This window comes from Trichogramma pretiosum, unplaced genomic scaffold, assembly GCF_000599845.2.
Source record: "Trichogramma pretiosum strain Unisexual culture from Peru unplaced genomic scaffold, Tpre_2.0 scaffold27, whole genome shotgun sequence".
NCBI classification, from domain to species: domain Eukaryota; kingdom Metazoa; phylum Arthropoda; class Insecta; order Hymenoptera; family Trichogrammatidae; genus Trichogramma; species Trichogramma pretiosum.
Genome location: NW_019641694.1, coordinates 1,779,269 through 1,806,832, shown reverse-complemented (window position 1 = coordinate 1,806,832; position 27,564 = coordinate 1,779,269). Strand labels below are relative to the sequence as shown.

General features: G+C 45.1%; 1 protein-coding gene across 1 annotated transcript in view; it reads left to right on the top strand.

Annotated features, from left to right (window-relative positions):
- Nucleotides 1-27,564, top strand: part of LOC106660327 (protein turtle) — a 111,426-nt gene that overhangs the window by 67,328 nt on the left and 16,534 nt on the right. The window contains exons 4-5 of the mRNA XM_023461993.1: nt 14,137-14,247; nt 15,020-15,232. Of these exons, the coding sequence (XP_023317761.1) occupies nt 14,137-14,247; nt 15,020-15,232 (324 nt within the window). The remainder of the gene's footprint in view (nt 1-14,136; nt 14,248-15,019; nt 15,233-27,564) is intronic.

Below are 27,564 nucleotides of genomic sequence, written 5' to 3'. Positions count from 1 at the left end.
TGTGTGCGTGCGTGTGTGTATACGAGCGTATGTTTCAACCGAGCAACATATATTATGTACTTTGACTTGGCGTATACGAGATGATAAGCGCCCCCTTTCCCTGGCATCGCATCGCACGCCGCCGCCTCCGCTACGCGTCATGTAAATTCTGCCGGATGTGACAATTTAATGGCCCTATACAATCGTGTTTAAGCATCTATACTCCTTGCCTAGATCAAAATTAGCCGAGAGCTCGTGAGCGTGAACGAGGCGTTATAGAAAATATTAGAGGCAGCTAGCGCAAAAAATACAGTCTAATCGCGCTCGCATAAAACTCGAGCGAAATGACAACAAAAAAAGGCTCATGGTTGCGTAGTTAAAATAAATTACACGCTGTTACGTCCTCTCGTCGTTCTTATAGCCATCAAGAAGCCCGAGCCGTACTATATCCCATTTCGACGCGCTCTGTAAAACAAAATTGCTCGCCTGCGCGCATACCTACGCATTCGTGGCGCGAGAGCTATACACGTCGCCCCCCCCCCCCCCCCCCCCCCCCCCCCCCCCNCCCCCCCCCCCCCCCGCGGCCCGCCTGCACCCTATAGTCACCGCTAGCTTTTTTTTAGCGCTTTTTCTTTCGCGTGCTTGATGAAAAATAAAGGCCAAAAGCAAAATGCAGCAAGTTCGTTTAATTACGGTTACTACTGCAAGACTTGCTTTTTTTTTCACGACATTTCTCCGTGTATTTATACACGTATATAGCGGAGAAAAAAATATATGCATGTATACATTTTGCAAGATAAAAAACGAAGTGAAGACAGTGAGAGATGCATAAAGCAAGAAGAGGAACACAGTATCTCAGGCATAAGAGTTGGGCAATTAGAAAAAACGTCGTAAGTGTAGTAAAGCTGTGTGAGTGCATTATATACATGCGACTACATGAGCAAGGGGCAAAATGAATGAGAGATGAAAAGAAAGAGAAAAAGGCACGAGTGACTTTTGAGAATGACGAAAGGTACGGCAGAAGCAGCAGCAGCTGTAGCAGCCGTAGTAGCGAAAGAAGAGGCGTTAATAAAGCTGTACTACTGACACGAGCAAAACGTTCCTCGGAGTCGGTGGGATAATTAGCTTCTCTACTCGTCCCATTCTCGGGGATATATGTACATATTGTATGCGAACGGGCGAACGCAAACACGCGTTTATAATACATATTATTAGGCAATGGCTGAACCAATTAACGCGTTGCTGCCAGCCTAATTCGAGGAGTAAAAATATAAGGATCGAGAGGGCAAAAAAAAGAAGATAAAAAGGAGCACATTCCTCGCAACGGATACGTATAAAATTCCGAGCGAGTGAATAATTTATATAATGCGCATTTTAAGCCATTCAAGGCAAAAGCGTAAACGTAATAATACGTTGGGTGAACTCGTGCCAAATCTATGTCTCCGGCTCGACCCCCTTCTCTGCGCGCCCGCTGGGCTGCTGCAGCGAGCGAAGCTTTCCCTCCTTCCCTTTTTATAATATAGTCTCGCCAGTATATTATAGCTTTCTCATCTTGATACAGTTGGCTATTGTGTAGTTTTACTCGAGCATTGTCGAATTGGCCGAAAGCTCTTCCTCTTTCTCTCTCTCTCTCGCAGCTGTGTGCGCGATATCCATCTTTTTATATGCTACAATCGAGTGTATATGCATGCATATTTACAATGGACTGGTGAGCGCGAAGCTGCGTTGCTGCATTTGCATTCGCTGCGTGCTGAAAAGATTATCGTCTTTGCGCAACGAAATCGCTCGAGAAAACACGTAGAGCTGCAGACGCTGCCACCACTAGTGTACATAATCCGGCTTATTTTTCATCTTTTCTCCTTTTTTCGAGCTGCATAGAGCTGCACACTCTATTCGCCCCCCATCTCATTCTCTCTCGCTCGATATTATAATGCCTGCGCCGCGCGTAGCTGCGAACAAGGCAAAGTTATTTCTAGCTCATTTCTGCGCGAATCGAGATATGCGAGGCAAGAAAACTCGACGAGCTACCGTAGCGCGACTTGTTATAAGATCGTTTGCTCGAGCAAATAATCAAGCTCGCTCAAGACCTTTTCCTCTGGCCAGCTCATCAGCATTCATTGATTTTGTATCGTTGAGTACGATATCGTTGAGTCTTTGTCTACACGCAAAGTCTCGTCGACGTGATATTTTTTCGAGACAGCCGCGATTAAAATGTAGCGCTGTAAGTAGCTTTGCACAACGATACCTCAACGATACGAGCAAAGAGGGGAGCGAGAAAAATCTTTATCCTAGCGAAAGAAAGAGAGAAAAAGCCAGAGCGAGTCAACTTTGATTCTCGGTGCTACGGCCACTTGAATCATTCCAGTGACTATTTTCTCGAAGCCATGTTTCGTCGGACTGGCAGTAGCTCGGCCGCAGAGCCGCGATAGGTCCATGAACGCCAGCTCTACGAGCACATGCGCTTAGCCGTGCACATATGATATCGATCGATCGTCCCAGCGCGCATCATCGCATCGTGCTTTTATGCCATCTCGGGCATACACGAGGGAGCCGTATATATACTCGAGCTTGGCGGCAGCAGCGTCCACGGGGTAAGATTCGTTCGTCTAATTATCTAGCATCCATCCAAGACCTACGGCTCGATCGGATTTTCTCCTATAACATGGTGCTAGTGTGTGTAGGGGGAGACGAACACAAACACGTAGCTTGGGTCGCGTCCGACAACATGCCCAGGACTTGGACTCTTAGGGAAAGAAAAATTGAAGTTAAAGAGATAAGTTTCGCTCGGCAGTCGAATCACGCTCGAGGACCAGAAGCCTCCGTAACTGAGAGTACGAGCGAGCTTCTACGGCTTGCTATCAATCGGAGCCTCATGCACGCCCTCGCTCATGAGAATGTAATTAAAAATACTTGCTCGAGAAAATACAATAATACATTCACGTACGTTCTCGATGAGTAGCGAGAGCTGGCTAGATTGATATAAACATACGAATACTGATTCGCTCGAATCGTGAACTCGAACAGTCAGTGGAGTGGAACGCGGGTAAAAATAATCACTGTAACATATATGAATAAGTTGTCGCGGCTATGTATTTGGCGACGGATCGATCTATTGAAACTCGAGAGGCATGACAAACCGCAGGAGCGTAAATGTAGCAAATGGCGCGGGAATTAGTACAGAGACTCTTTCAAAGAGAATTCGGTTAAAAGACGAGAGTGTGTCCGCTCGGAGGATTATAATTTTCGAGAGGGTAAAAAACAGTAGCTCGCATCATCCAGCACGTCTGGGCGTATTATGGCTCGTGCATATTCGGGGCTCTCGCGAACACGTACTGTAGCTTCGAAATAGTACATATACGCGGCTGTGTATTCTCTGTTCACTGGGCCATGAGAGCGAGTTAGAGCGAACACATCAGACAAGAGACCTGGGAGAACGAGTCTTGCACTCTCTGGACCTCAAAATCCTGCAGTGTGCGTGTGTGTGTGTGTGTACGTTTAGTCTCGCGAGAGGCAGCCGCCGAGAAAGAGGCAAACAGCCAGAAACAGAATAAGAGAGATGAAATACGAGAGATAAAGAGCTATCAGTTCATTAAGTTGTGTGCGTGTACACGTAGCGAAGAGTAGTAGGTACGCACACGAGAGCTGGCTGATTTTCCATGCGCAAATTCGAGCTGCGCGCATTTATATATGTACCGCCACACTCGACGATTCCAAAAGCGAGCTTAATATATATCGCTGAATTATTTGCGTACATTCGCAGCAGTCGCATTCGAGCAGAGCCACTATACTAGATATAACTACGATTATTTTTGTCGATAATGGGGATTTGGACTTTTGAGAAAAATCGACGGCAAATACTTTTTAGCCGCGCTCGAATGGAAGTGGTCGACAAGTTAATTCCATTCTCTAGCCAGTTCATGCATGTGTAAATTTTAGCTTGATAAACAGTATAGCCATGGCCGTTAACGCCGCACCGAGGCCCTTGCTCACTGCTGCTCGCCCGATATAAATCAGATATTTTTTTGATTTATCCCAACATACGCGTCACAAATGTATCTATAGATATAGGCGCGCGCATACATGAGAGAGAATGACAAGGGAGAACTCGTAGCGGCAAGAGCATTCAAGAGCCAACTTCTATCCGCACTCTCGAGCTTTTGCCAGGACGATGCTTGAAGAAGTCCACTCGAATGTTGGATTTCAATAGCAAACCGATCGGAATGAATCTATTTATCTTCCTTCGACGCCCTGCACTCTTACTTGTGATATGCGTGTGTGTGTGCGAGTATGCGCACTCTATGTATCTGTGCGCCGAAGAAGCAAAGTAAAAAAAAGTCGATGCATTAGCGAACTCGCACACGTGTGTATATATGTATACGCATACGTAGCATACAGTCGAATGTGTATACGAGTGGGCAAAAAAGGAAAAAGAGTCAGAACAAGCGGACACGACACTCTGTCTCCTAAACTAATGCTTTTCCGCCTACAAAGTGGTTTATTATATCGCCGCATTACCAACTGTCTCGTTCACTGCAGCTATCACTTCTTCTTCTTCTTCGTTCTTTTACCTCCACTTCCACTTCCACTTTTGCTTGTTCTTCTTCTTCTTCTCCTTCTTCTTTTACTTTTCATGAATAATTTACTCTATTTCTCTGTCGATTTCCTCCTTCTCTGCCAGCTCCTCTTCCCCCTTTCGTTTTATATTTAAGATTCGTTCCATTCGAATATATCGTCGAGTTTATTCGAAAATTTGAATTTTTTATTCGCTCATCACTTGCGGCCTTACACCGTAATGCTGCGGGTAACATAGTTTACGCGTACAGAACAAGTTGAAATACTTGATGTGTTTCGACTCTTGCGCACTTTGGCAAACTTTGCGTTATACAGTTATGTGTTCGTATATAGGTACATAAGTATATATGTATACAACATATTATGGAGAGAAGCAGCTGCTATACGCCAGATAGGCTGCTGAGGGCGGCGCACTGCAGCTAAGCGAGCGCATGATTTTGCACAAAATATGCATACGGGTGAGAATATTCGATCGATTCCTAAGCAAATGAAGCGGCTAATTATATCGTTAATAAGAATAGAATTATCGACGAGTGCCAGCAACTTTTCCGCCAACAATTGCGTTGCATATTTCAGTCGAGCGCACATCGACCGACCAAGTCTTTCGAATGGATATTTATATAGTTGCCTTTATTACTTGGCTTTTTCACTGAGCTATCGGGAGAATAGTTGTGGTTTTAGCTTGTCTATTAGATCCACTATCGGCACCTTAAAAGTACGCGTGGTCTTTAAAAAGGTGCAACATTTATTGGGCAAATTTCAGAGGCTCGAAGCCTGCAGCACGAAGCCTCCGCTTTGCCAATCAAGTCTATATAACATCTCGCCTGTTACGTTATCTCCACTCGAGTTGCATTTTAATGCACGCGGTATACACGAGTGTAGAACTAATCCCTTTACTCTCTGCATTCTGCAATCGGAGTTTGCGACTGACGCGTGGGAAAAGTTTATAATTGAAGCACGCGATTGAGCTTTACGCGTTTAATGAAAAATGGCTCGGATTCGTCAGAAAAGCTATTGCGGTTACGTATATGATGCGTCTAATATGCAAGGGTAGGCCGAATTGCGATACATTCGTTAGTCTACCTTTTCTCGCTCTCTTGCTTTCTCTCTTTTTATCTTTTTTCTATTTATAGAGGAGAGAGAGAGAGTTGCAAGTACGGCTTGAAGCTGCTAACGAGATTCTTCCTCGACGTATTTGACGTAGTTTTTTTGCTTTTTAAAAGCTTGTTATTAGGCTACCTTGAGGTGCACGCCTAGTTTTTAATTACTCCTACTAGCACGGACTTCTTGCGACGGACGCGCGCCCATAGACGTGCGCACGTGCAAGCGTCGTTACTCGACGTCCAACGGCCTTTTTCATTAGCCGCTCGATTGTCAAGATTGCTAAATATTTTCTCGTGCATGTTTTTTCCTTTTTTCACCCGGAGCGCGCAGCTGTAGTGTGAAAATGTCGCGTTATTAACGGCCTCAAAACCGACCAACCGTTGCTTGTGCCTTGTACACAGACCGAGTACTCTGTTAGGTTTTCAAATTAGCTTTTTCGATTTTTGCATTCTATCGCTTGGACACTGTCATTTTTGCACTTGTTACGCAGGTGCGCCCATAATTCGCCTGTATGCACGTTAATATTTGTGCTTGCGCGTAAAATCTCGCCATATAGGAGCTGGGAATGTGTGTTTCCGTCGAATTTTTTACGTCGATACGTCGTGCGCTCATACGTAAATAAGCGCAAACAAAAATTCAAATTCAGCATCGCAGAGCTCTCGACGAGAGTGTACTCGTCGTGTACGCGTGTACGTATATTGTCGGAGCTGCACAAAATATTTCATACACATGTAGAGACGCGCGCGAGGCAAGGATATTACCTAGTATTAGAAAGTGCCTTGCAAGGGTAAAAGAATTTCAGCTCTCGTAGCTGCAAGTGGAATATTTCAAGAACGTGAAAAATTTCAACTCGTAGTGCGCACACATTCGTACACGCTCGACGCACTTTGGCCAAGCTCGGCATTATATCTAGTTAATATATATTTTTAAAATCAAATTCTTTCGCGTGGCATGGCTAAGATCCACCGGAAGACTCCTGAGCAGCTCTAGGCTCGCACAACTCCTCGTAAGTCCTCCTTCAAATGTGTAGGATATTTTACTTTTGTAATTCATTTATCTTTGCCGAAGCTTTGTTCGGTTGCGCAAAAAAATGTAAATAAATAATGCGCACACATAATTATAAAAGAGAATCGCGTCGATTCTGACGTAACGAAGCTCAACACGTCCTTGCAACATGTAAATGGAAAGTCTTGAAAAGGGAGGTCGGTCGTACTCTTACTCGGGTCATTGTTCGTGTCCTGCACAAGTCTGGAATTCGATAAAAATCTCGAGGGGAAAGAAAGACTCGGACAAGGACCGCGAAGCGAGTGCGCGGAAAAAGTGGCGACTGCATATAGGTATATAGGTTGGAAGAAAGCAGCAGCAGTCTAGAGGAAGAAGCACATCGCGAGCGCACTCGCATGGTTTTCAAATTTTTTCGAGCAAATGAAAAATGAAGCAGCATAAGTCGGAGCGCGATGCCTCTGCCTCAGTGCAGCTTTAGTGGCGCAAGCAAGCCAGTGCAGCAGCCAGAGACAAAAGAGCAGCGGGGCAGCGGGTGCAGCTGCAGCAGTTATATACGAACTAAAGAGCCTCGCGCAACTGTTCAACGTCGAAGCAATTATTCTAATGGCCTTTTTGTCGAGTGTAAGACTTCCGATCTTCTGTATATAGCTAAGCAAGTAGAAGAAACGTCGAGAGGGCCAGCAACATTTTCCGCGATAGAGCACGGGGGTGGGAAGGGCGCAGGGGGGCTGAGTGGAGCGAGTGCGCAAGAACAACCCGAGTCTCGTTATATCGGCCGACAAGTTTTATTCTTTGCCAATCCCTGGTCCCACGAGTGAACCGTCCTACCTGACCTCCTAATTTACTCGTTATTAAAAGCAAAAGAATACAAGAGGGGAGTAGAGATCAGAGGGGCAGCCGGGGAAAAAGAGCTTTATAGCTCGCTTGTATTCTCGGAGATTGGATTTTCCTCTCTGCAGGCAAAGATAGCTCGAATTGTATGTGTTTAGTGAAGAGTATAAATTCAGGTTTTCCTTCGTCTAACTCTCAGTCAGTGGCGCCCCCTCCCGTTCCGCCAGTTGCTCCGAAAGAGTTTGGTCGTTTTAATTTCCAGAAATGTAATCATTTAGACGTGCTATAGGTATATAGAAACTTGTTAATGAGACTCTCTATCGTAAAGCTGCTTTCCAGTCGGAGTTGTTGCGTTTGCGCGGGCACTTGTCGCTCGCTTTGTATTTGCCGCATTGGTAAAACTTTGTAACTGCTGCGCACACCCACGAAGCCGCACACCAAACACACACCCATACATACATATGTAGTCGGGTCTCGCGGAGCCAATGGGCGTTTGGCACTATTCGTCAAGCGAGAGATTCGTATAATTAACTGAGCGAGCAGGGCAAACACAACAACACTCGGCAAGGCTACATCTTTATATCGATTGGCCATTCATCTATTGACTTTCATCAACTGCGTTTGCCTATAAATACTCTGGGCCGCATCAGCTGCACTGCACGCATATACGCCAATGTATATAGAGAGGCGGTCGCCATTCTGCTTTGGCTGCAACTTTAATTTGGCTTTTGGCCGTGGAGCGTACATTTGTCTCGTAGGTGCAGCGCCGCCTTAATTCCTTTTAATTTGTTGACGCGCTATATCATTGTTGTACGCGGGCGCTTACGTGCGCAATACGTATACACATCTCGAAGCTGCGGCCGTTGGCATTCTAGGAGCTTTCGCTGCGAGTACATAGAGTCGCTCGAGCCTCGCCAGTCGCCCCCCGCACACAAATGCACACGCACACGCGACCGCGCTCCGGAATAGTTTACAATTTTAAGCGCTGCTCATTGCTCCAGCGAGTTCATTCCTAGATATTATAGCTAATTAAAACTTCAACGGCAGACATTTCAAATTTATATGCATGTACACCTGCACACGTATACACGCGTCTATGCGGACTGCTGCTGCTGCTGCTGCTGCCACGAGCTGCGAGCGCGCACAAATTGTTTTGTTGGCATAATATTAAAATTTATGTATTCTGCGCTCGGCCCGTTGAGTCGATGCCTCTGCGCTAGCTGCGAGTGTAAAATAACATTTTCCCGACCTCGAGCCGTTAGTTGGCTTCCACGGGCGTATGAGTAAATTTTCGGTTTGCGCGGATTACGACTGGGACTATTAATTCTCGTTACATTTCTCCGCGGCGATCGAGCTGAAAAAGCAACGAGATCGAGAGAGCCACTGCGCAAGTGCGCTCGAAACTCTTGAAAATTGTTTGGTCGCTTGTCTCGCAAGCGTCGATCGCGCATTCCGAGACAGGATTTAGCATTTTTCGGGGCCACGTGCGAGCTAACGCGATTGCCACTCTCTCGCTTCGTGTCGACTTTTATCTATCATCTTTCTATTTCCGATGGAAGCTTTGGCAAGCTAGAGCTGCTCGCTGCGGCGAGTGGCTTTCCAGCGAGCTATATAAGTAAGAAAAGCCCCCGACTCGTATTGATGGCGTATTTCGATTAGGAATCACATTCCGAGCACATATACGCAGGCACTGGCAATGCTACTGCTTCTAAAGCTCAAGGATCAACGAATCCGTTTCTCCAACTCTATCTCTCGCACAGTCGTTCTCTTTCTCTCTCTTTCTCTCTTACCCTCTCTCTTTGCAGCTCTACACACGTTCGCAAAAGCCCACGTAGGCCGCTGTTTCTGCATTACTTTCGAGTCTAGATTTTTATCTGCAAAGGCACACATAATGCTCCAAGACGGATATGCAATTTTAAAAATGACTCCGTCATCTCGGAGCTGCACATTCGTATACGAGGCGCGCGTACGCACGTGTGCAGGATAGCTAGCTAGTAAAAGCTCGGTATTTTTCAAGCCAGTAAAATGATCTCTTATCTGTGAATTTTTTCATCAACGACGTCTCTCGAGATTTTTCAACTTAGCTAAGACGCGCGCTTCTAATTGAATTAAAAAAGAAAAAAAATTCTTATCATAACGCCGCGTACACGAAATACGGCCGATGACAAAGTTTAGGTTTTATTCGACTACGCGCTGAAAAAATGTAATCCCCGGCACTCCGACTATACAAGCTCGTGCAATCGTGCAATTATTCTGATTAATATTTCTCGGCTGTACGTAGCGACGAGGTCAAGTCATAAAAGCAATGGAGGAAGATGGGGAGAGCTGTCCCAAGTACTGAGAGAGCAAAATTCAAAAACGCGCTTTAGATACTTTTCCTTTTTCCCCTCTTTTTTTCTCCTGCAGCTACACCATGTACATTTTTTCAGCTTCAGATTTAAGTCGTTCTTTGATCATTTTAAAAGGATTTGAGAAAAATGTTGGTACAGAGCTGCAAGGCGCAAAGATTACTCTACAACTCGCTCATCTTTATATTCTCTCTTCCTCTCTTCTGCACTGTACCACTGTTTATCCATTTTTTTTGCATATACATATTCTCGTCTGAATGAAATAATTAATTATTTATCGTTCGTTTGCCCTGTTACTTAAGCTCTTAATTACTTTCCAATTATTATATCTGTCGATATTTCTCTTTGTTAAACAACACCAAGTACGAAAGGTTCTATTTAATTATCTATCGGCCCCCGCTTGTATTTCATTATTTAACAGCTATGAATAAAGCCATTTTAGCGATACTTGAATCAATACACCCATAAAACAATCCGTGCAAATGCTGAAAAGACTGAAAAAGCTTTATGTTCATTCGGATATTTAGAATTTATATTGTTTTAAAATGAAAACGTAAATATTTTAAGTGATGGAACAATAACTTATTCCATTCAGATTTTTTTCCAAAAATGCCGGCAATCAATTGAGCTTAATTTTTCATCCGCCGTTGTTGTAGAAAATTTGGACAGCGTAATACTTGTTATCTTTGCGGAATGCCTTCTAGGATATAAAAAATATAAATACGAAGGCAACGAAGGTGAATTACTTTGTCACAAAAAAAGGAGAGAAAAAGGGTATAAACGCGAGAGTTGAAATCGATTTAGTTAGAAAGATCACACGTATACTCGCGCAAGAGCTTTGGCTTATAAATGGAAAATTCCTCGAAATCGCGCAATTCTCTCTCATATATAGGTATAATATCTGTAATATGACGAAGTGCGAGTTATATCAGCTGGCAAGAAAAAAGGTTTTCACTCATGACCATGGGTTTACAATATGTCATTGTAATTATAGAGAGAAAAAAGGAGATTATAACAATAAAGGAGCTGTGATGTTTGCAGGCGCGCACCTCTCGACTACGCTCCGATACGCTCCGACGTCTTGCGAATACTTATGCGATAGCAGAACAACAACAACAGCAACAGCAGCAGCAGAAGCAGCGAGGAGCTTATTAAACTGTCTTGTTACAAGCGGTACAACTTGGCTCTTGTTTCGCCAAAAGCTGACTAGTAGTACTAGTAAGTCGCGCTCGACTCGACCGTATAACCCTATACACACAAGGTAAGCTCGAGCTTACATCGATCGACACAACATCTAGTATCTCTCACCGCAGAGCATCGAGCGCGCGCGAGGCGCCTGCTATCATGTCGGATGTATACACATCTATAGTACGTACACACAGTGTATATAATGCAGAGACGTATTGAGCGCAAAGAGCGCGAGAGGGCTCGAGGAGGGCACATCCAGCCCTCGCGATTCGCAAAGTCTTGCTCGAGAAGATGCTGCTCCCGGCCCGGATTGGACGCACGGACGCCAATCAGTAAGTGCAGATAGACCGGATGCCACCGGATCGGAATGAAAAGTCGAGAGTTAGACGCGCAGCAGTCGGCTAATTGATAAACGGATCGAGCCGCGTCGTGCTCCGTCGGAGCAAAAGAAAAAGCTAAGGCCAGAATCGAGCGCGGTAATGCATTCACACTCAAACAAGCACTCAAACTCATCCTTTCTCTTTTTGGCCAGCTGCGCCGTCTATACATATAAATACGAGCGAAGCCTTTTCATTCGAGTAAAATTACTTTATCCGCTCGTGAGCTCTCGCGAATATAAATCATAGCCGCGCTCATCCCCGCGTTGGCTCTGGCCGGCTCGCGCTCGCAGCTCCACGAGTGCCCGGCTCTTGTATACAGACAGTAACCTCGAAAGTATTCACAAGATGCTCCTCTCAAAACTGAATAGCTAGCTTCTTGTGTGCATCGTTGGCTTCTTTATCTTGGGTTAGCGAGGCGCTGCAGCTCGAATGGCTTTAATGGCTCGCGGTGCCGGAGGATGGAATTGAGGCAAGAAGCCGGATTATATAGACCGAATCGACTGCGCGCGATATATCTCGCCTGCACTCTGAGAAACCAAGAGTAATTTGATGTATATAATTGAAAGGGAGTACATATATATATAGAAAGAGAGAGGGTGAGGAGAAAATTACAAGTATCATCGTTTCCAATTTACTCGAGTACTTAGGTTTCATTACTAAGCCCTTGGAGGGCCTCAGGGCTCGCTACTCGAGCGACATGCACACAGCTCTACAGATCAGCGCGCAGACCCATGCACGGCATAAAGAGAGAGCGCGAGTGCGAGAGTTGGAGGAAAAGTGGCATTACGCTTAGACAGTTTTGTTTGCCTCGCTCGTGCTCGTACGTAACAGGCGACCGAATATGTAGGAAACTAAAGTTTTGTATGTACTAGCGCGGCGGGGGCGTACAGCCTCAACGCCGCTACTTTTCAAGGATGCGTAGCGCGTCGACGCATGCAGCATAGTGTGCTATTTTGCCGAGCGAGCGAGAGAGAGAGAGAGAGAAACAACAAGCAACTTTTCGTATATTTGTCCTCTTCCTCCCAGCCACCCGTCACTCCTTTCAGCTGCTCCCTCGGAAAATCTGGCCAGTCCGCGCGGATGCGCTAGCTCGACTACTCCAGTACTTTAATGAAGAATCAGAGCTGCGAAAATTTGTCGGATATTATCATTTAGCGGAGACGCATTTTCATACTTTTTTGTCTTGCCGCGTGCGCCTCGGCCTTTCAATCAGCTGAGTGCTGCTCATCGTACGTCGCGCGAAGAAAACCAAACAGGTACGCGTGCGCAGCGACTTTGTCCATCTTTATATGCGACGAGATTTTTCGAGTGGAGAAAAGTTGCAAAATATCAAGTCGAAAGTTGAGCCTCGACTCGGCACCCGATGAAATACGCTAATGGCGAGCCGCGAGTCTTAAGGTGACTACTGCCAACTTTTCATTATGAATTTAGCATTTAAAATCAAGCGATTTTCTTCGGCTGGGCGTAGCAAAACTTTTGCCGTGTCCGCCGTTCGCAGCTATTATAATGCGAGCAGCTCTCGATAAGAGCCGGAAAATTTTGATAATCCCCACAACGACGCGTGTAATACTTGGCCAGCATAATCATCGAGTCGTAACTCGTCGCTCGTGAGCCTCTGGCTCTGCGGCTCTCTACGTATATAGTCGCGGTAGCGCAACATTATCAATTATCAGAAGTGAATCCTCTCAATCAAACGAAGCGCACAAGCCACTAGGGTAGTAGTCGACTGTCTCTTTCTCTCTCTCTCTCTCTCTCTCACTACTCATACCTATAAATATAAGCGAGTGTTGGTAGGTAAACATATAACATCGATATATAGAGCATCCTGTAATTCCCTCGTTGCGTATATATGTATGCAGTATGCAGGTCGATATAGATATAGAGAGGTCGGATCGCGATGCCAAGCTCCAGTAGCATATTCAGACAAACGCGCAGCAGACAAACTCACGAGCTCGTGACATATGTATGTGCGCCAAGTGCGCGCATCAAGCCGAGCTATTTTCTCTCGCGGATCATCCCGAGCTATTATCGAGCGCCAGCAGCAAATAGAAGCGATCGAATAAAAGTATCGCGCGCACATATAAACTCATTACGAGCCCGATCGACGCCGCCGCCGCCGCCGCCGCCGCTGCTGCTGCTACTGCTACTGCTGCTATAGTAGCAGGAAAAAAAATTGATATCATTGTGATAATCTTTTTTTCTTCCCCTCGACTCGACTTGTAACGATCGGATCATATCTATAGCCGCGCCCCGTTCACGTGAAGCAGCAATGCGAGCGCGAGTATCGCGAGATACGCTCTTTTCGATTTCGGTCTCTCCCCTCTTCCCTCTCCCCCTTCGCAGCGCCTACACCCATGCACGTGCACTAGCTCGCGAACGAAATCGATTTCAAATTTCAATTTAATATCGTTGCGATATCCTGCTAGCTCCTACATGTGTGCGCCAGTTTGAGTATACAAGCAAGAGATGTGTATGTATGCACGAAGCTAAGCACGTACTGCCTCTGAGCTTGTGTACTGTGCGTGTCTCTGTGTATATAGAGATGTTCGCGATTTTCTCCGTTATCAGTTTTTTACGATTGCTTCGAGTAAAAGTATATAAGAGAAACTGTTATAGGCTATTATCGTCCTACTCAGCCTGGAATAAAAAGGAAAAATCTTGTGTAACTTACTCTTTTTTATCCTTCACAAATCGATATTTCATCGTAAAATGTAATTCGTCTGTTGCAGTACCACCGCACAAAATAATCATACTCAACGAGCACGGTACCGTACTCAGTTCCAGTGTAGGCCCCTACGTCGAGGGAGACGATATGAAGCTCCACTGCGACGTTCACGGAGGTGAGTAAATCAATTATCCCAAGAAATAAACTTATGATTCGATCAATTATACATATGGAACAGCCATTTTCGTCTACTACCTGATATGATTATCGCGAGACTAATTAGCCGATAAATCCGATCGAGTATTTTTTTGCGATCGCTCCCCGTCGTTGCCCAGGGCTTTAAGCTCGACTTCTTTTTCTTATTTTCTTTGGCTTACTTTAACAAGATGTTCGCTCGAGATGAGCTCGTGCAATTCGCACAAGTAGTACGAGTCAAGCTGCGTTTCGAGTGGCCGGCCATCGAATCGCGCTCGTTTTTTCGTTACATCGCTCGGGCTTACAGAATTAAAAAGTAGTAGAAAAAAAAGAAGGAAACGAATCAGAAACGGAATTGAAATTCAATATCCAGGCGCACTTTGTTGTGTACGGGACTTGGCTGGATACTCAGCTATCGCGTAAAACAGAAAATTAATTTCAGTGGTCGCTGCACGTACAGCCACACACACACACACACACACACTCACCGACTAACCGACCAACACTCACAGAGCTACCAAGTGACGCTGCAGTATTATTCAGCCACGAACAAACGGTAAATAGGACGCGAATGCGAAATCGATTTGCAGCCGCGCAAAGGGGCGAGCACGTCGGGCACGGGCTCTCTCGGCGAGCTCTACGCGTTTAATCAACGATTACTGGCTTGTTTAGCCGAGTGCGCGCGAGTCGCTGCACGTCAACTAGGCACTTGGCACACTGCTGCATTTCTTATGTATTCGCGTTCTCAACAGGCAAACCACCGCCGAGGGTGAGCTGGTACAAAAACGGCCGACCGACGAGCAGCGGCGGTGGCGTCATGCGAAGGCAGCGAGACGGAACGATACGAAGCGAGCTCATCGTCAAGGGCCTGAGGCGTCGCGACGTCCAAAGCGAGTTCACCTGCAACGCCACCAACAACGACAGATCGCATCCGCTCAGCGCCAGTGTGCGCGTCAATATGAACTGTGAGTGAAATACCAAGCATTTCATTTTTTCAGCTCTAATTCTTTTACCCGATGCCGCGATCGCCTTGTTCCGAGCATCGGCAAAGTAAACTCTTCTCTACGTATTTCAAATTAACCTATACCAGTTTGTTTAAGAAGTTATGAAACACATTTTTTAAGGAACGTTTAAATTATTTTGAAACAATAAAGTTTTACAGGATTTTAAAGTTGTCGATTTATTCGAACATTGAACCATTGTCAATTCGTACTCCTATTGAAAAAAATTTGTGATTCATGGCATGCGCTCTCATTTACAGCAAAAAATGGATTGACAATTGTAAAGCGTACAGGACATTCATTTAATTTTCAATCGAGTTTTTCCACTTGGGCATAAAAAAACCAAATGATTATTATAAATTATGCCGTATGATATTTGACTAGATCGTTTTTGCTGAAATTAATGACTGCAAAGGAACCCATCTCCTGACTGAACCAATAAAGATTATTCGTTTTTCATGTTTCATCGTCACTCAATTACCTAATTCGACGGCATTTATAATTGAATTTTTGCCTAGCGATTTATTCCATATTAAATTATTCATCGTTGGGCGCAATATTGACGTGAAAGCAATTTCTCTAATAATATTGGCGTGGGGCTCATCGACTGACCTAATGAAACATTTATCGCTTTGCTCCGCTGGCGTCCCTTTCGATATATCTGCCTGTAATTGACGGATCACGCAAATTGTTATTCGAACAACGTGGCGTACGTAGAGGCGAACAAAAAAAATGGCAAATAAATACTGGCACGTGTGCGCGAGCTGTTCAACGCGAAAAAGCTCGAATTTTACTCTGTCTCTCGCAGCATAACAAATTCAATGATGCCCTGCATGGTGCGTGCCGGCACCAGAATTGAATAAGAAAAAACAATAAAGCGAACGAATCGGCTGCGCTACATCAGCGCGTCATTGCTAATTCCGCGCGCGGATACGCGTATGGCGGGCGAATTTTTCGACCTCACGCTCGCGGCCATGGCAAAGCTCAAAAGTCATAGCGCCCGTTCGTCGGAAATACAACGCCGCGCGGTTGTAGGTAGGTACGAGCCGAGCGACAAAGGATAAATCGTGCGAGTGCCGCGAGCGCAAGACAAGTCACGCGCGCGGCGTTGAACAAACGACTGGCATGTGGCGCCGCGCGCAAACTTCATTAAGATGGAGACAATTTACAGCGGAGCATGTGAGAAACCAAGTGCACAAAGACATCGAGCCGTGGCTCTGTCGCATGTAGATGTGGCTGAGCAGCTTGCGGACACCGAGTCACGAAGGACGAGTGCGAGCGAGCTGGCTAGGCAAAAAAAGGAGCCAAGCGACGCGCCACCGCAGCGCGAAATCAAGACGGACGACACAATTTGCTGGCGTGAAAGTTACGCTCCGAGGGATACGCTGGGCCAGATTCCCCACCGACTGTTTTGCATGTCTCGCCATTCGAGCCATTCGAGCTATTCGAGCCTCTAATCTCTTTTATTAACTCTTTTCTCTTTGTCTCTCTCCCTTCCGTTCTTCCTATATAATGTGTATAGCATGTACTATATTGCGATGCGCTATATTTGCGCGCGCATAAAACTGCGCGAATGGATTACGTGACACAAACGAGCCTAGTTTTTTCTTCTTTCCCCGTCGTTATATTGAAATGTTAATTAAGAATTTTCGCAGAAGATTTCAATGGTCGTCGGCGCGCTCGTAACTAATTTAAATACAAAAAGCTCCATGCGTCGAGTCGCAGGAGAAAAAGCCAAGTGCACTCGAACTCGTTGCTGTGTAGGCTATTATGTACGAGAACGAGCGTTAAATACAGCAGCGGTCAGCCAGCCAGTCGCAGTGCTCATCTAAATAAAAATTATTCCCTTAAAAGGTCGTGAATGTATAATGCAACGCGAGAGAGAGAGAGAGAGAGAGGGAGAGGGCGTATAAACACACTCGCATACGTATTATAATAAAATAATACGCGCAAGACTTTGCCGGCTGCAGGAGCGCTGCTCCATTGCCAGAAACTACATACGGCGCCGTACACAGCTCACGATCCAGCCACCCACCCTCCCAGCAGCCAGCCACGAGCCCACGTTTTATTCCAATTATTATGAAATTTATGTAAAGTAAAACTAAAGCTTGCGGAATGAAATTCTGATCTTTCGCCGGTGAGCTCCTTTCTCCGAGCTCCGCAGCTGGAATAGACAATGTATGGCCGTACTCGCTAACTCACTCGCACCGCTAAATTAAATTTAATATAATTATCAAACGTCATTTCTTTATTTATATGCTTGCCCGTTGCTCTCGTTATTAAAGCAACTTTGTGCTGCGTGGCCCGGCGCTTTCGAATCATCAACGAGCATCGAGGCAAAATGAAACTTTCTCTGCCGTGAGCCCGAGTTTCATCGGCTCGGCTATCGAAAATAAACGGTGTAAACAATAAAAGGTGGCTTGCGCACGGTACTTATAAGCCGCCACCCGCGCGCCATCTTTCCACGGGTGCCTGCGTCGCAATACCCAGGTCCATCTATGGGTGTGCGCTGTGCGTGTTTACAGCGAGCGAAGGAGAGACGGCTCTTCGGCCTTTAAAAAAGTTGTCTGCTCCATTTCCATAGATTTACGTCGCAGCGCTAGGCCAAAAAACGAGCCAACCGAATAAAAAAGATTTTCGAGAACCAGCCGACTGTAATAGTAGTGGTGCTGCTGCCGTAGCTGCAAAAAATAGCACGAGACACGAGAGCGAATGAAAAACAAAAACAAAAAGGAAAATAATCAAAGAGAGAACGCAACTTGGTGAGGTTGGAAGGTACAAAAAAAAATGAGTGGAAATATAGTGAAAGATAAAATCACGGACGAAGAAACGAATGTGACGAAAAAATCCAGCTAGGTTCAGCAAGAGAAAGAGAGGGAAAGAGGGGAGAGAGATGGGCCGGCATGCAGTGCAAAGGGAATGCAAAAAAAAGAATGAAAAATTGCATTAAGCACCTCGGATGTAGGAGAGGGATGGTGTCGTAATTAGTATGCATACGCGGAAAGGTGAGATTGCATGAAAAGCTATATCATATGTAGGATTGCACGTAGGAAAATAGCCGCTGCATGGTGGGCCGGGTTGTTACTGCGCGTCGCTGGCGGAGCGATGAAATTCTCCCTCGCCCTGTCTCGGCCCTCCTACGCACTCCACTGCTGCTGCTGCTGCTGCTGCTGCCGTGCCCATTGGGAATTTAACGAAGGCAAACGTTCCCTGCACTGCCAGCTCTCGGACGCTCTTTTCGCGCGCACCAAGATGAACATAACGTCCGACCTGCTGCCTTCATTCTTGCTGCAAAACAAAACTAGCAGCTCTCGGCTAAAACTCGGCTATTTTTTTATTTCTGCTCGGGCCGTGGCTTGATATATTTCGTCTATATCTGCTTTCGCAATTTTCGAAAATGGCGCAAAGCTTTTTAGTGGTGTAGGATGTGATGCAATTAGCATTTTATTTTTCATTCACTGGCCAGGTGATGCAGTCGTATTGCACTTGTTAATTTTGACCAAAATCCATCAAGTTTAGCGGTAAAAAGAAAAAAGAAAAATTCAAAGTCCGAGCGAGAGATAGGAGAGTATATTATGGAGAAAAAATATTTATTCAGGCGGAGTTGCGCATGCCTTGGGAAGACGCAATAGCGCTCATTTAAAGGATAAGCTCATCAAAATTCCAGCCTCATCGCTAGTTGTGAGCTGCGAGTAGGTTCGAGCATGCCACTCGAATCCGAGCGAGGCTGCAGCCAGCTCATGCTAGCTTATTGTGCAACTAGCGCGCGCAGCTCGTGATTCGTGAATGCCTCGCCAGCAGCTCGAGTGCGCAGCAGCGGCAGCCATGCAGTTTTATTCTAGATGCGCCCTGCGTGCAGCAGCCCGACTCGTGAATGTGTGCCGCGCAGCAGCTGTCGGAAAATTGAAATGCCACTCGGCCGCTTGGGAGGCTCGGCTATACTTTGAGCCGACTTTTCACAGTTGCAGCCGTGATAATTTTTTCAAATTTCAAAGCCAAACAATGACGGAAGAGGTCGTTTACTTATTGAGTCGGTCGTATACTCGCGCCACGACGAGCTCGCTCGAAGGCAATCGTCGTGGCATTATTATCGTACTCCATTATTCGTCGCTCGCGCTACACTCGCTCTCATCTGTCATGGCTCGTCTCTTGCTCTTCGCCCGGCTCCTCGCGCAGTCGCGCTCGCAACTTTATTTGGCCAAACGCTCGTTCTATTTTTTTATGTTTTTCACTTTACAGCGCGCCAAGCAGCGATGCGCGAAAAAGTACAATATATGTATGAGCTTGACGTTCCACGAGAGAGCGAAAGGAGCGAAAAGAGCGAAAAGAGCGCGTGATTGATTTTGAAGTATTATCGCGTGCTTTTCACGACATCAATCTCGTTTTCGCTCGCTTTGTTATAACTACATATACAACACAGAGTCAGTTCTACTACGTACACACCTACACATATATATATATTATCAAGAGCGCAGTAAATTAATTTTTTACACTTGGTCGTTTTTTTGCATTATACGTATAAGGTAAGGCGATTGCTCGGCTGGTTGAGGTAAAACACGATAATATTGTTTCCGTCTATGATTTTGTGACAGAAACAAATCATGAAAAGTGTGTGTACGGCACGAGTATATTAAATAAAATAAGCGGGGCGAGCAGGTGCGCTCTCAATTAGCTGGCTGTCTGAAAAAGTCTCGGGAGCGAAGTCCGAAGCACACGGCCATAAAACAAAAATGCACAACATCGCGTGATCGGCTTGTGCGATACAGCAGCGAGGGTAAGAAAAATTCAATAGCACGACACTTTGGGCCAGCTTTGCGTGGCGCGCCTAAACGATAGAGCGCTAATAACGATGCTTGAGACGCGCTGCAAGCCGGCCGACTAGGCGTATATGCACGGGGAGGTGCACTGGTCTCTCGGGCAGCTTGACAAGATTTTAATAAGTGTACAGGGAAGGCGCGCGCGGCCTCGGCCAGTATGGAGCCTTTGCATGTGCAGGCCAGGCGTTTTAGTTGTACGCCGCGCTTATGATATATAGAGCACTTATAACACCGACGCTGAAAATTTATATGCCCTGTAGCGCAAGGAGAATTTATGGATTACTGCGCCATGCCACGTGTGAGTGCCACGTACAGCTCGTACGTACATGCGCGTGAGTCAGCTGCATCGTCCTAGTCGCTAGTCGTCGTCGTCGTCGTCGTCGTCCTGAGCTAGCCTGGATTACTCGCGCGCATCAGTTATCTATACGCACTCGCAGACATTTTAAACGTTTGCGAATAATTAATTTTCTCGACGCTCCGCACGACGCCTCGTATAACCCATCGATCTCGAGCTTCTTCGCTATTCTCGGCATCCTCGCAGAAATGCGCTCGCCGCCGCCACCGCTGTGGCTCGAGAGAAAAATACACTAATATACAGACGACGACGTTTGAACGATGAGTTTATAAAAGCTGGCGTGTTGCTAGGTGGTTGCGCGCGATCGCGTGTTATAGCTATGCTATACTGTATACCAAGCAGCAGCAGCAGCAGTTACGCGATGACATCGTATACCAAGTGCACAGCGGCTCGAATATTATGCCGGAGGCCGATATATTATTCAGCTTTGCGTGCAACAACAAATCAAGCCTCGCGAATACACCTAGCTAGTAATAGACCTAGCTCTCGCGCGACCTCACTAATTCATCCATTATACGGCCGAAAATAAAGAGAAAACCACTCGATGGGCTTTTTTACACGCGATCCCCAGGCCATATATCATATTTTCTATGAACGGCGTTGAGCGCGCCGAACGCGCATAAAGCCCGACCCGGATTCGGCCAGCTCGTAAACAGCACATACGCGGCGCGTACTCGCTGCTCCTCTGCCTCCCTAGCTGCTCCAATCGTAAATATCGATCTGTTTATAAAAACGGCAACAGGTTATAATGATCTTTTTTTAACGATCTGCCAAAGTCCAAACTGCCCGAGCAGCATCGCTATTAAGCTATGTTCCAGACGTTTATAGACCTGTCGATCCAGTCGTTTATTATCGACTTTCTTATACATCAACGCATACATATACGGGCTCGCTTCTCATGATTTTCAGATGCCAAGACTAATGAATTTTAAAATGTATGGAGCCTCGGCCTTGTTTCGATGAAAATCCATATTCATCGTCCGCTCAACGTTTATTAAAAAAGAAAGCTCTACGGTCGAGACGTAAAGGGAAGCGCAAGAGAGCTTGACAAAATATTCCTCGCTCGATGTGGCGCGCTCGTATTTATTCATACTTCTCACTTTCGCACTTTTTGCGCCACGCGTTAAACTTCTGCGACATTCAATTTCTGCTTGCGCCTGCACCACCCGTATATGGAGTGCAGGCAACCTTGAGTAGAACTGAGCGCTATTCTGCAAAATCGCCTGCAGTATGTATCGCACCGCCTGTCCTAGCACAGAAAAAGGTTTGATGAATCCTTTAGTCGCTTCTTTTTTTTTTTTTTTTTGTTTCATCCCTTTCTGCCCGAATGCTGGGATTAACGCTCGAGGCCTTTTAAGCTTCGCCTCTACAGATGAACTACACTCGCAGACACACATACACGTAACGTAGAGTTATATCGTGTTTTGAGCTTACGCGCATTAATAGTAATAATGATGACTAGCCCATGTAATTCAAAGCGTGCCATGGGAAGGTACAGTAATTTTTTCCCAAGCAGCTTTTTACATTTACCATTTCTAGCAAAAGTTGACTTTTTACATATTTCATCTTGCACGCTTCGTCTAGGGGCTTCTTGATGTAAAAGCACTTTATGACTTTTTCGAAAGTAGAAAAACGCTGTTTTTTTAAATAATATAAAATTTTCGTGCTGCTCTGATGATCGAGCTTATTCAATCTTAAAATAAACTTTGCCGAAAATATTTCGAGAATCGAAGAAAAGGTATGAGATGAGGAGCACGTATTAACGTTACGTTACGCTTGAATTAATGCGCAAAGAAATTTTTGCAAAAATTGATAGCGATCGTTGTCGAGCGGTACAATGCTTCGAAATTTGAATTAGCTTGTGTCGCCGTCGACAAAAGTGAGTTAGTCACACATGCAGACGAGTTCGTTGAGATTCATTGCCACTAAATTATGAAATAAACTCACATTTGAGGCTGGCGCCAAGCGAGCACGCGCGCGTACGGTAGACGCGGCCGACGGCAACATTATCTCGAGCCGCAGTAAGAGGAACGAAACTTGTTAACGATAATATATAGCCTGGTACGTTTGAAAAATTCACGCGTACAGAGGATCGTGCGCGAGACGACGAGCGAGCGCGTTCAAGATAAGATAATATTTTTTTGCCCCGGCCTGAAACGAGTGCATGTATAGGTGTACGTGTAATGCATGCGCGCCACTGCGCTACTGGTCTTTTGAAACGCTGCATCGAGATTATTTGCCGTATCAAAAAGGCTAAATAAATCTTCATTCGAGCTCCATAAATCATCGCTCGGCGTTGGATTTTTAATGTTTTGGCCAACGCGGCGCGGGGCCGTGTAGCTGCATAGCTCGCGCCGCAGCAAGTTCAGGAGACGCGTGTGCGCAGTTGATACGGATACGCAGCAGCGAGAGAGAGTCGATTTTGGCTTTGCGAATAACAAAGCTCGGGCTCCCTCGACTTTTCGAATAAATATTCCTCGCGGCGTGGATATGGACTGCAGTTTTCATATTTTGAATTATAACATGCGAATAACTTTTGATCGGTATTCTCTGCAGTTATGTACATTTGTACTCGATGATGAAGCGAGCTGCCTCGGCTGAATAATGAAAACTTAATCGATAGACTGTCCATCGCACGTGTACACCTGACCGAGCGTGTTACACAAACAGCATATACATATATACATAGTACGCATTTATGCATATGAGCATTTCTATCGAAAATACTTCAGATTCATTTTTGCCAATGGAAATCTTTCGAAATTTTTGAAAGTTCCATTAGCCCTCAAATTTAATCATTGTCCAGTAAAAAATACTAAAAATGTCGTTTTTCGGTTCCCCGTCTATTTTTCTTCAGTTGTTCAGTGTTCTAAATCCAAAAAGAAAATAAAATACATTTTAAAATAATATCGGCAATATCAAACATGAAATAAATAGTCGTATCTGTAGAAAAACGGCAGTTTTCATTCTCTGCCAAAAATATAGCTTTAATCAAAATACCTATCGAAATGGTTATTGTTTTTATTTTGTCCATGTTTCTGAGATCTCAATGAAAAATTATTAACATCCACGACACGTGTCAAGTGACAAAAATTTCAATCGCTTTTTAATTTCAAATTGTAAGGATTTTTTTATAAAGATGCTGATAGACATAGAAAAATTGCATGGGAGATAAGGTCACGGTATCGAAGCTATATCGACAAGAAATAAAATATCAAAATGCAGAAAGCCACCAAGTTTTCGATCGTCATGCCAACGATTGTTTGCAGCAACTTTTGCGTCTCTTGTTTTTTGCCTCAATAAATTTTTACGAGTTGATTCGCCCATACCTGCGGAATCTTTTATCTTTTCCAGCACATAGAGAAAGCGTTGCTACCAGCTCGTCTTGCTCTCTCGTTCTTTCCAGCTCCTGTTATTATTTTTTCTCCAAACTAAAGTATATATAACGCAGACTTTTAGTTCTTCTCTTTTGCTATCTCTGTGCTCTATGTATAGGTATCGAAATATATTTGAATTTTTTATTTCATCGCGAGTCAGAGAGGAGTGAAAAAAGAAAGTAAAGGGAAAAAGAAAGAGAGTAGAAAACGCGTTGTTATCCGACTAAATAAAGTATGCAACGCACACGTGTAATTTATACTCTATGTGTATGCGCGTGTGTGTGTGTATGTGTAAATTATTGCAATGGCTAGGTGTGCAGGGTAGAGGGCTGCAAAAGGAAGCGATGAAACGATACGCGTGCAACATTTGACAGGGCTCAAGGCGCCCGTATAATAAATGCTCCTCCCATATTATACGACGCGCTGCGGGGCCGAATTAATGAACAGACCGCTCTGGGGGCAGCTTATCGAGTCTCCCTTTCTTGACACCTATTTCTGCTCTCCGAAAATAGCTTCTTTAATATGCGCCTGACTCGAAATTATAAACGTCGTAAGCGTGTAAATTCGCTGAATTAGTGAACCGAGGCAAAATCGAACTCGCTCGAGAAATCCATCGAGTCTGTACAACTGAACATTTTATTCGTCGAATTGTTTCTCCGCTTTTCTCTCGGAAAAGTGTTTCGACGGAATTCTTTACTGCGCAAAAGCTAACTCGTATTATGTTACATATCACGCTTACCTACTCGCTGCAACTATTCCAGTCCTTAACAAAGCGCAATGTATCGACAGCTGGAGAAAAAATTCGATCTCCTCGTTGACAAATTCTTTTTTGCAGCGAATAAATTTTCCCCTTATAGCGTCATCGCAGATAATGTTAAACCTCTTTGCGCTGCGCGTATACCTGAAATGTTGTGTACCTCGTTATCGCTTGCGGGATATATTATAACGAGACTCCAACAATAACGAAAAAAAAAGAATAAAAAAGAGAAAATAAGGAGAGAGGGAAAAAAAGAAAAAGATAAAGAAGAAAAGAGAGAAGGAAAAAGCCGTACCGTCAAATATCACGTGTCATAGTAGCTAAACATGAAGAATCGAGCGAACATTACCCACTGTTACAGTACTAGCCAGTATTGTCTAATGTTTCAAAGTAACTCTTTGCCATAGTTTTTCTCTTCGACTGTGGGAAGGTAGATTGCTATAGTGGCAAAGTTATGCGACCCCGAGCGTCAAGAACTTTATTTCTCACACCGTGGCGGAGCTTCTTGCCCCTCCAAGTTGCCTCCAAGAGAACAAAGTCCCCGCGGCAAAAACCGCACGAAAGATGTGTCGTCGTCAGGGGAGCGCACTCACTCGCGCACACCTGGCAAAGTTGCCACTTTATGGTTTTTTAAGGAGGGGGTGCCAGGCGAATTGGCGCGCGACTCGCTGCGCCCGGAATATACGCCGGTATGTGCGTGGCTCGCGTGGCAGGCTAGACGACACCCCGCGCGCCTACGCCAGCTACGCAAACTTCTTTGTAAAAAGAGACGATTTTTTTAATGAGACGAGAGTTTAAATCGAGTAGAAGCGTGAGATTCATAGGATCGATCGCGTACGAGGTCTCGTATAAGAGTCAACTCGACAATTTACGAGTTTCAGCATTCAATACCTGACTAATTTTCACTCCTTGGCATATGAGAATTTTAAAAGATTTTACATCGAAGGCCTATAGATGTTAATCGCTACGGTATTTTATTCAGACTTTCATTATATTTTCCTGTGTTGTATTTATAATTAGGATGAGAAATGTGAAAAAGACTCGTTTATCAGCTCGCATGTATTTGGCGATGAGGGGGATTGCGCAGAGCATCGAACGCGAAGGTCGAATAATTTCCAAGCGCATTTCAACGAAATCTCATTGCTATTCAACAACAAGAGAAACGACAACAACAGTAACAACAACATCGCTAGCAAAACTGCACATAACATGTGTGGGTTGCTGTGCGTGTGTGATACGTACACCAGTGGAAAATCGAAAATGAAAGGGAGGGTGGGGGCAGCTGAAAACGCATAGTACATGCGAACGCGCAGCCTTAATGTTCCACAAACTAACACGCGTACATAGAGAGGCAAAGCCCATGTGGCACGACGGCAGTGTTTTTTTACGACTGTATACAATATCAACATATTGTTGTTACTGTGTATCTTTTGCGGAGCGCGCACACGAGCAAGAGGGAAAATGCGCGAGTAAATATAAATATAATCAGAAACTACGGAAATAAAAACAATATCGGCGCGCGAGCAGATCGCGTGTGCGCGAGCCACGTTCGTGAGCTTCCGTTAATTCACGATGTGTATATACCGACGAAATTCAGCCGTGCAGAAAGGCTATTTTGCCTCGCGGCGCCTGGACTCCTTCTTTTTTTCTATTTTCACTCCTTTTTTGCCCTATCGATGTGATTGAAAATAACGCGCCGCACCTCGCACAGATCCTTTTCAGCAAAATTTGTGTATTCCATCGTGCAGCAGGTAGGATAGACGTGGGAAAGAAAAAAATGCGGAGGCCAATCGATAGTCACGTAATTGAGATAGCGATTCGCAAAAGTTGCGGCGCGTAGAAATTTAATCGCGCGAGCCTCGAGGCTTTTCTCTTTCTCTCTCCCTCGGTCGCTTAGAAAAAACGAGACGATAATGCTAAGGGCGCTTCAACGTCAGCCTGCGCTAGCTGCCTAAAGGGCGAAACAATGCAAGACACGAAGCTCGCCTGAGCACTTGTCCAGAATGGCGCGCTCGGTCTTGTGCCTATTCTTCTACAATTTTTTTTGGCAAGAAGAACAGCGACGGTGGTGGCAACAGCAGCAGCAGCAGCAGCTGCTGCCTCGTCTTCTCTCTTCTTTTTTTCTACTTCCTCGTTCTTCGTGATTGAAAAGGCTTCTTCTTCTACTTCTTCTTCTTCTTCGTCTTCTTCTTTTTCTGGCTTGTCTTCTAGACCAGGCACCCTTCAGCAGGCCCTCTCTCATTCGTTCGTTCGTTCGTTCGTTCGTTCGTCATCGATTTACACTCGACGTTTTGCTACTGTCGCTTGAATTTCAGCAGCAGATGAAGTGGACGGCTGCTGCTAACGTCGTCGCCGCAGCTGCTGCTATTGCTGATTCTTGTTTTAAAGAGTCGATTTGTGTTACGTAAAGTCGAGCTGCGAAGGCAAAAGGTTTGAAGGGGCTAAGAGTCGGAGCTAAAGGGAAAAACGCTCAGCCAGATTCAATCGCTTTTTACTTTCGTAATTAAATTGCATTTTCTATCGAGCTTCACCAGCAGACCACATGGAAGAGCAACACATGGTTTTTGTTGTAAGAGCTACGAGCAATTCAATTAACATAATTAATTTCTACTTCGTTTGTCATAACGTATATAATCATGTCTAACCGGTCACGGGGCGTACTCGGCTCGTACACTGAATTTAATCAGTTTTGTTCTTTTGAATCACGTGAATAATGAGTCAGTTTCTATCTCTCGTCCTCCCTCTCTCTGCCCGTTTAACATAAAAACTGTGTGTGCCCGAAGCTTCGGAACGTACATTAATGAATTTCTCATCGCCAACTATAATATAACACTCGGGGCAAATTTTCTTCATTGGAATTGAACGGCCACGCTAAAAGTACGCGACTAAGAGCCTGAAATTTCCTCGTCATTGGTATTATGAAATTGTCTCGAGGAGAACTCATTCTTTGTTTTACTTTCATAATGTCCGATTAAAAGTTGGACTCTATG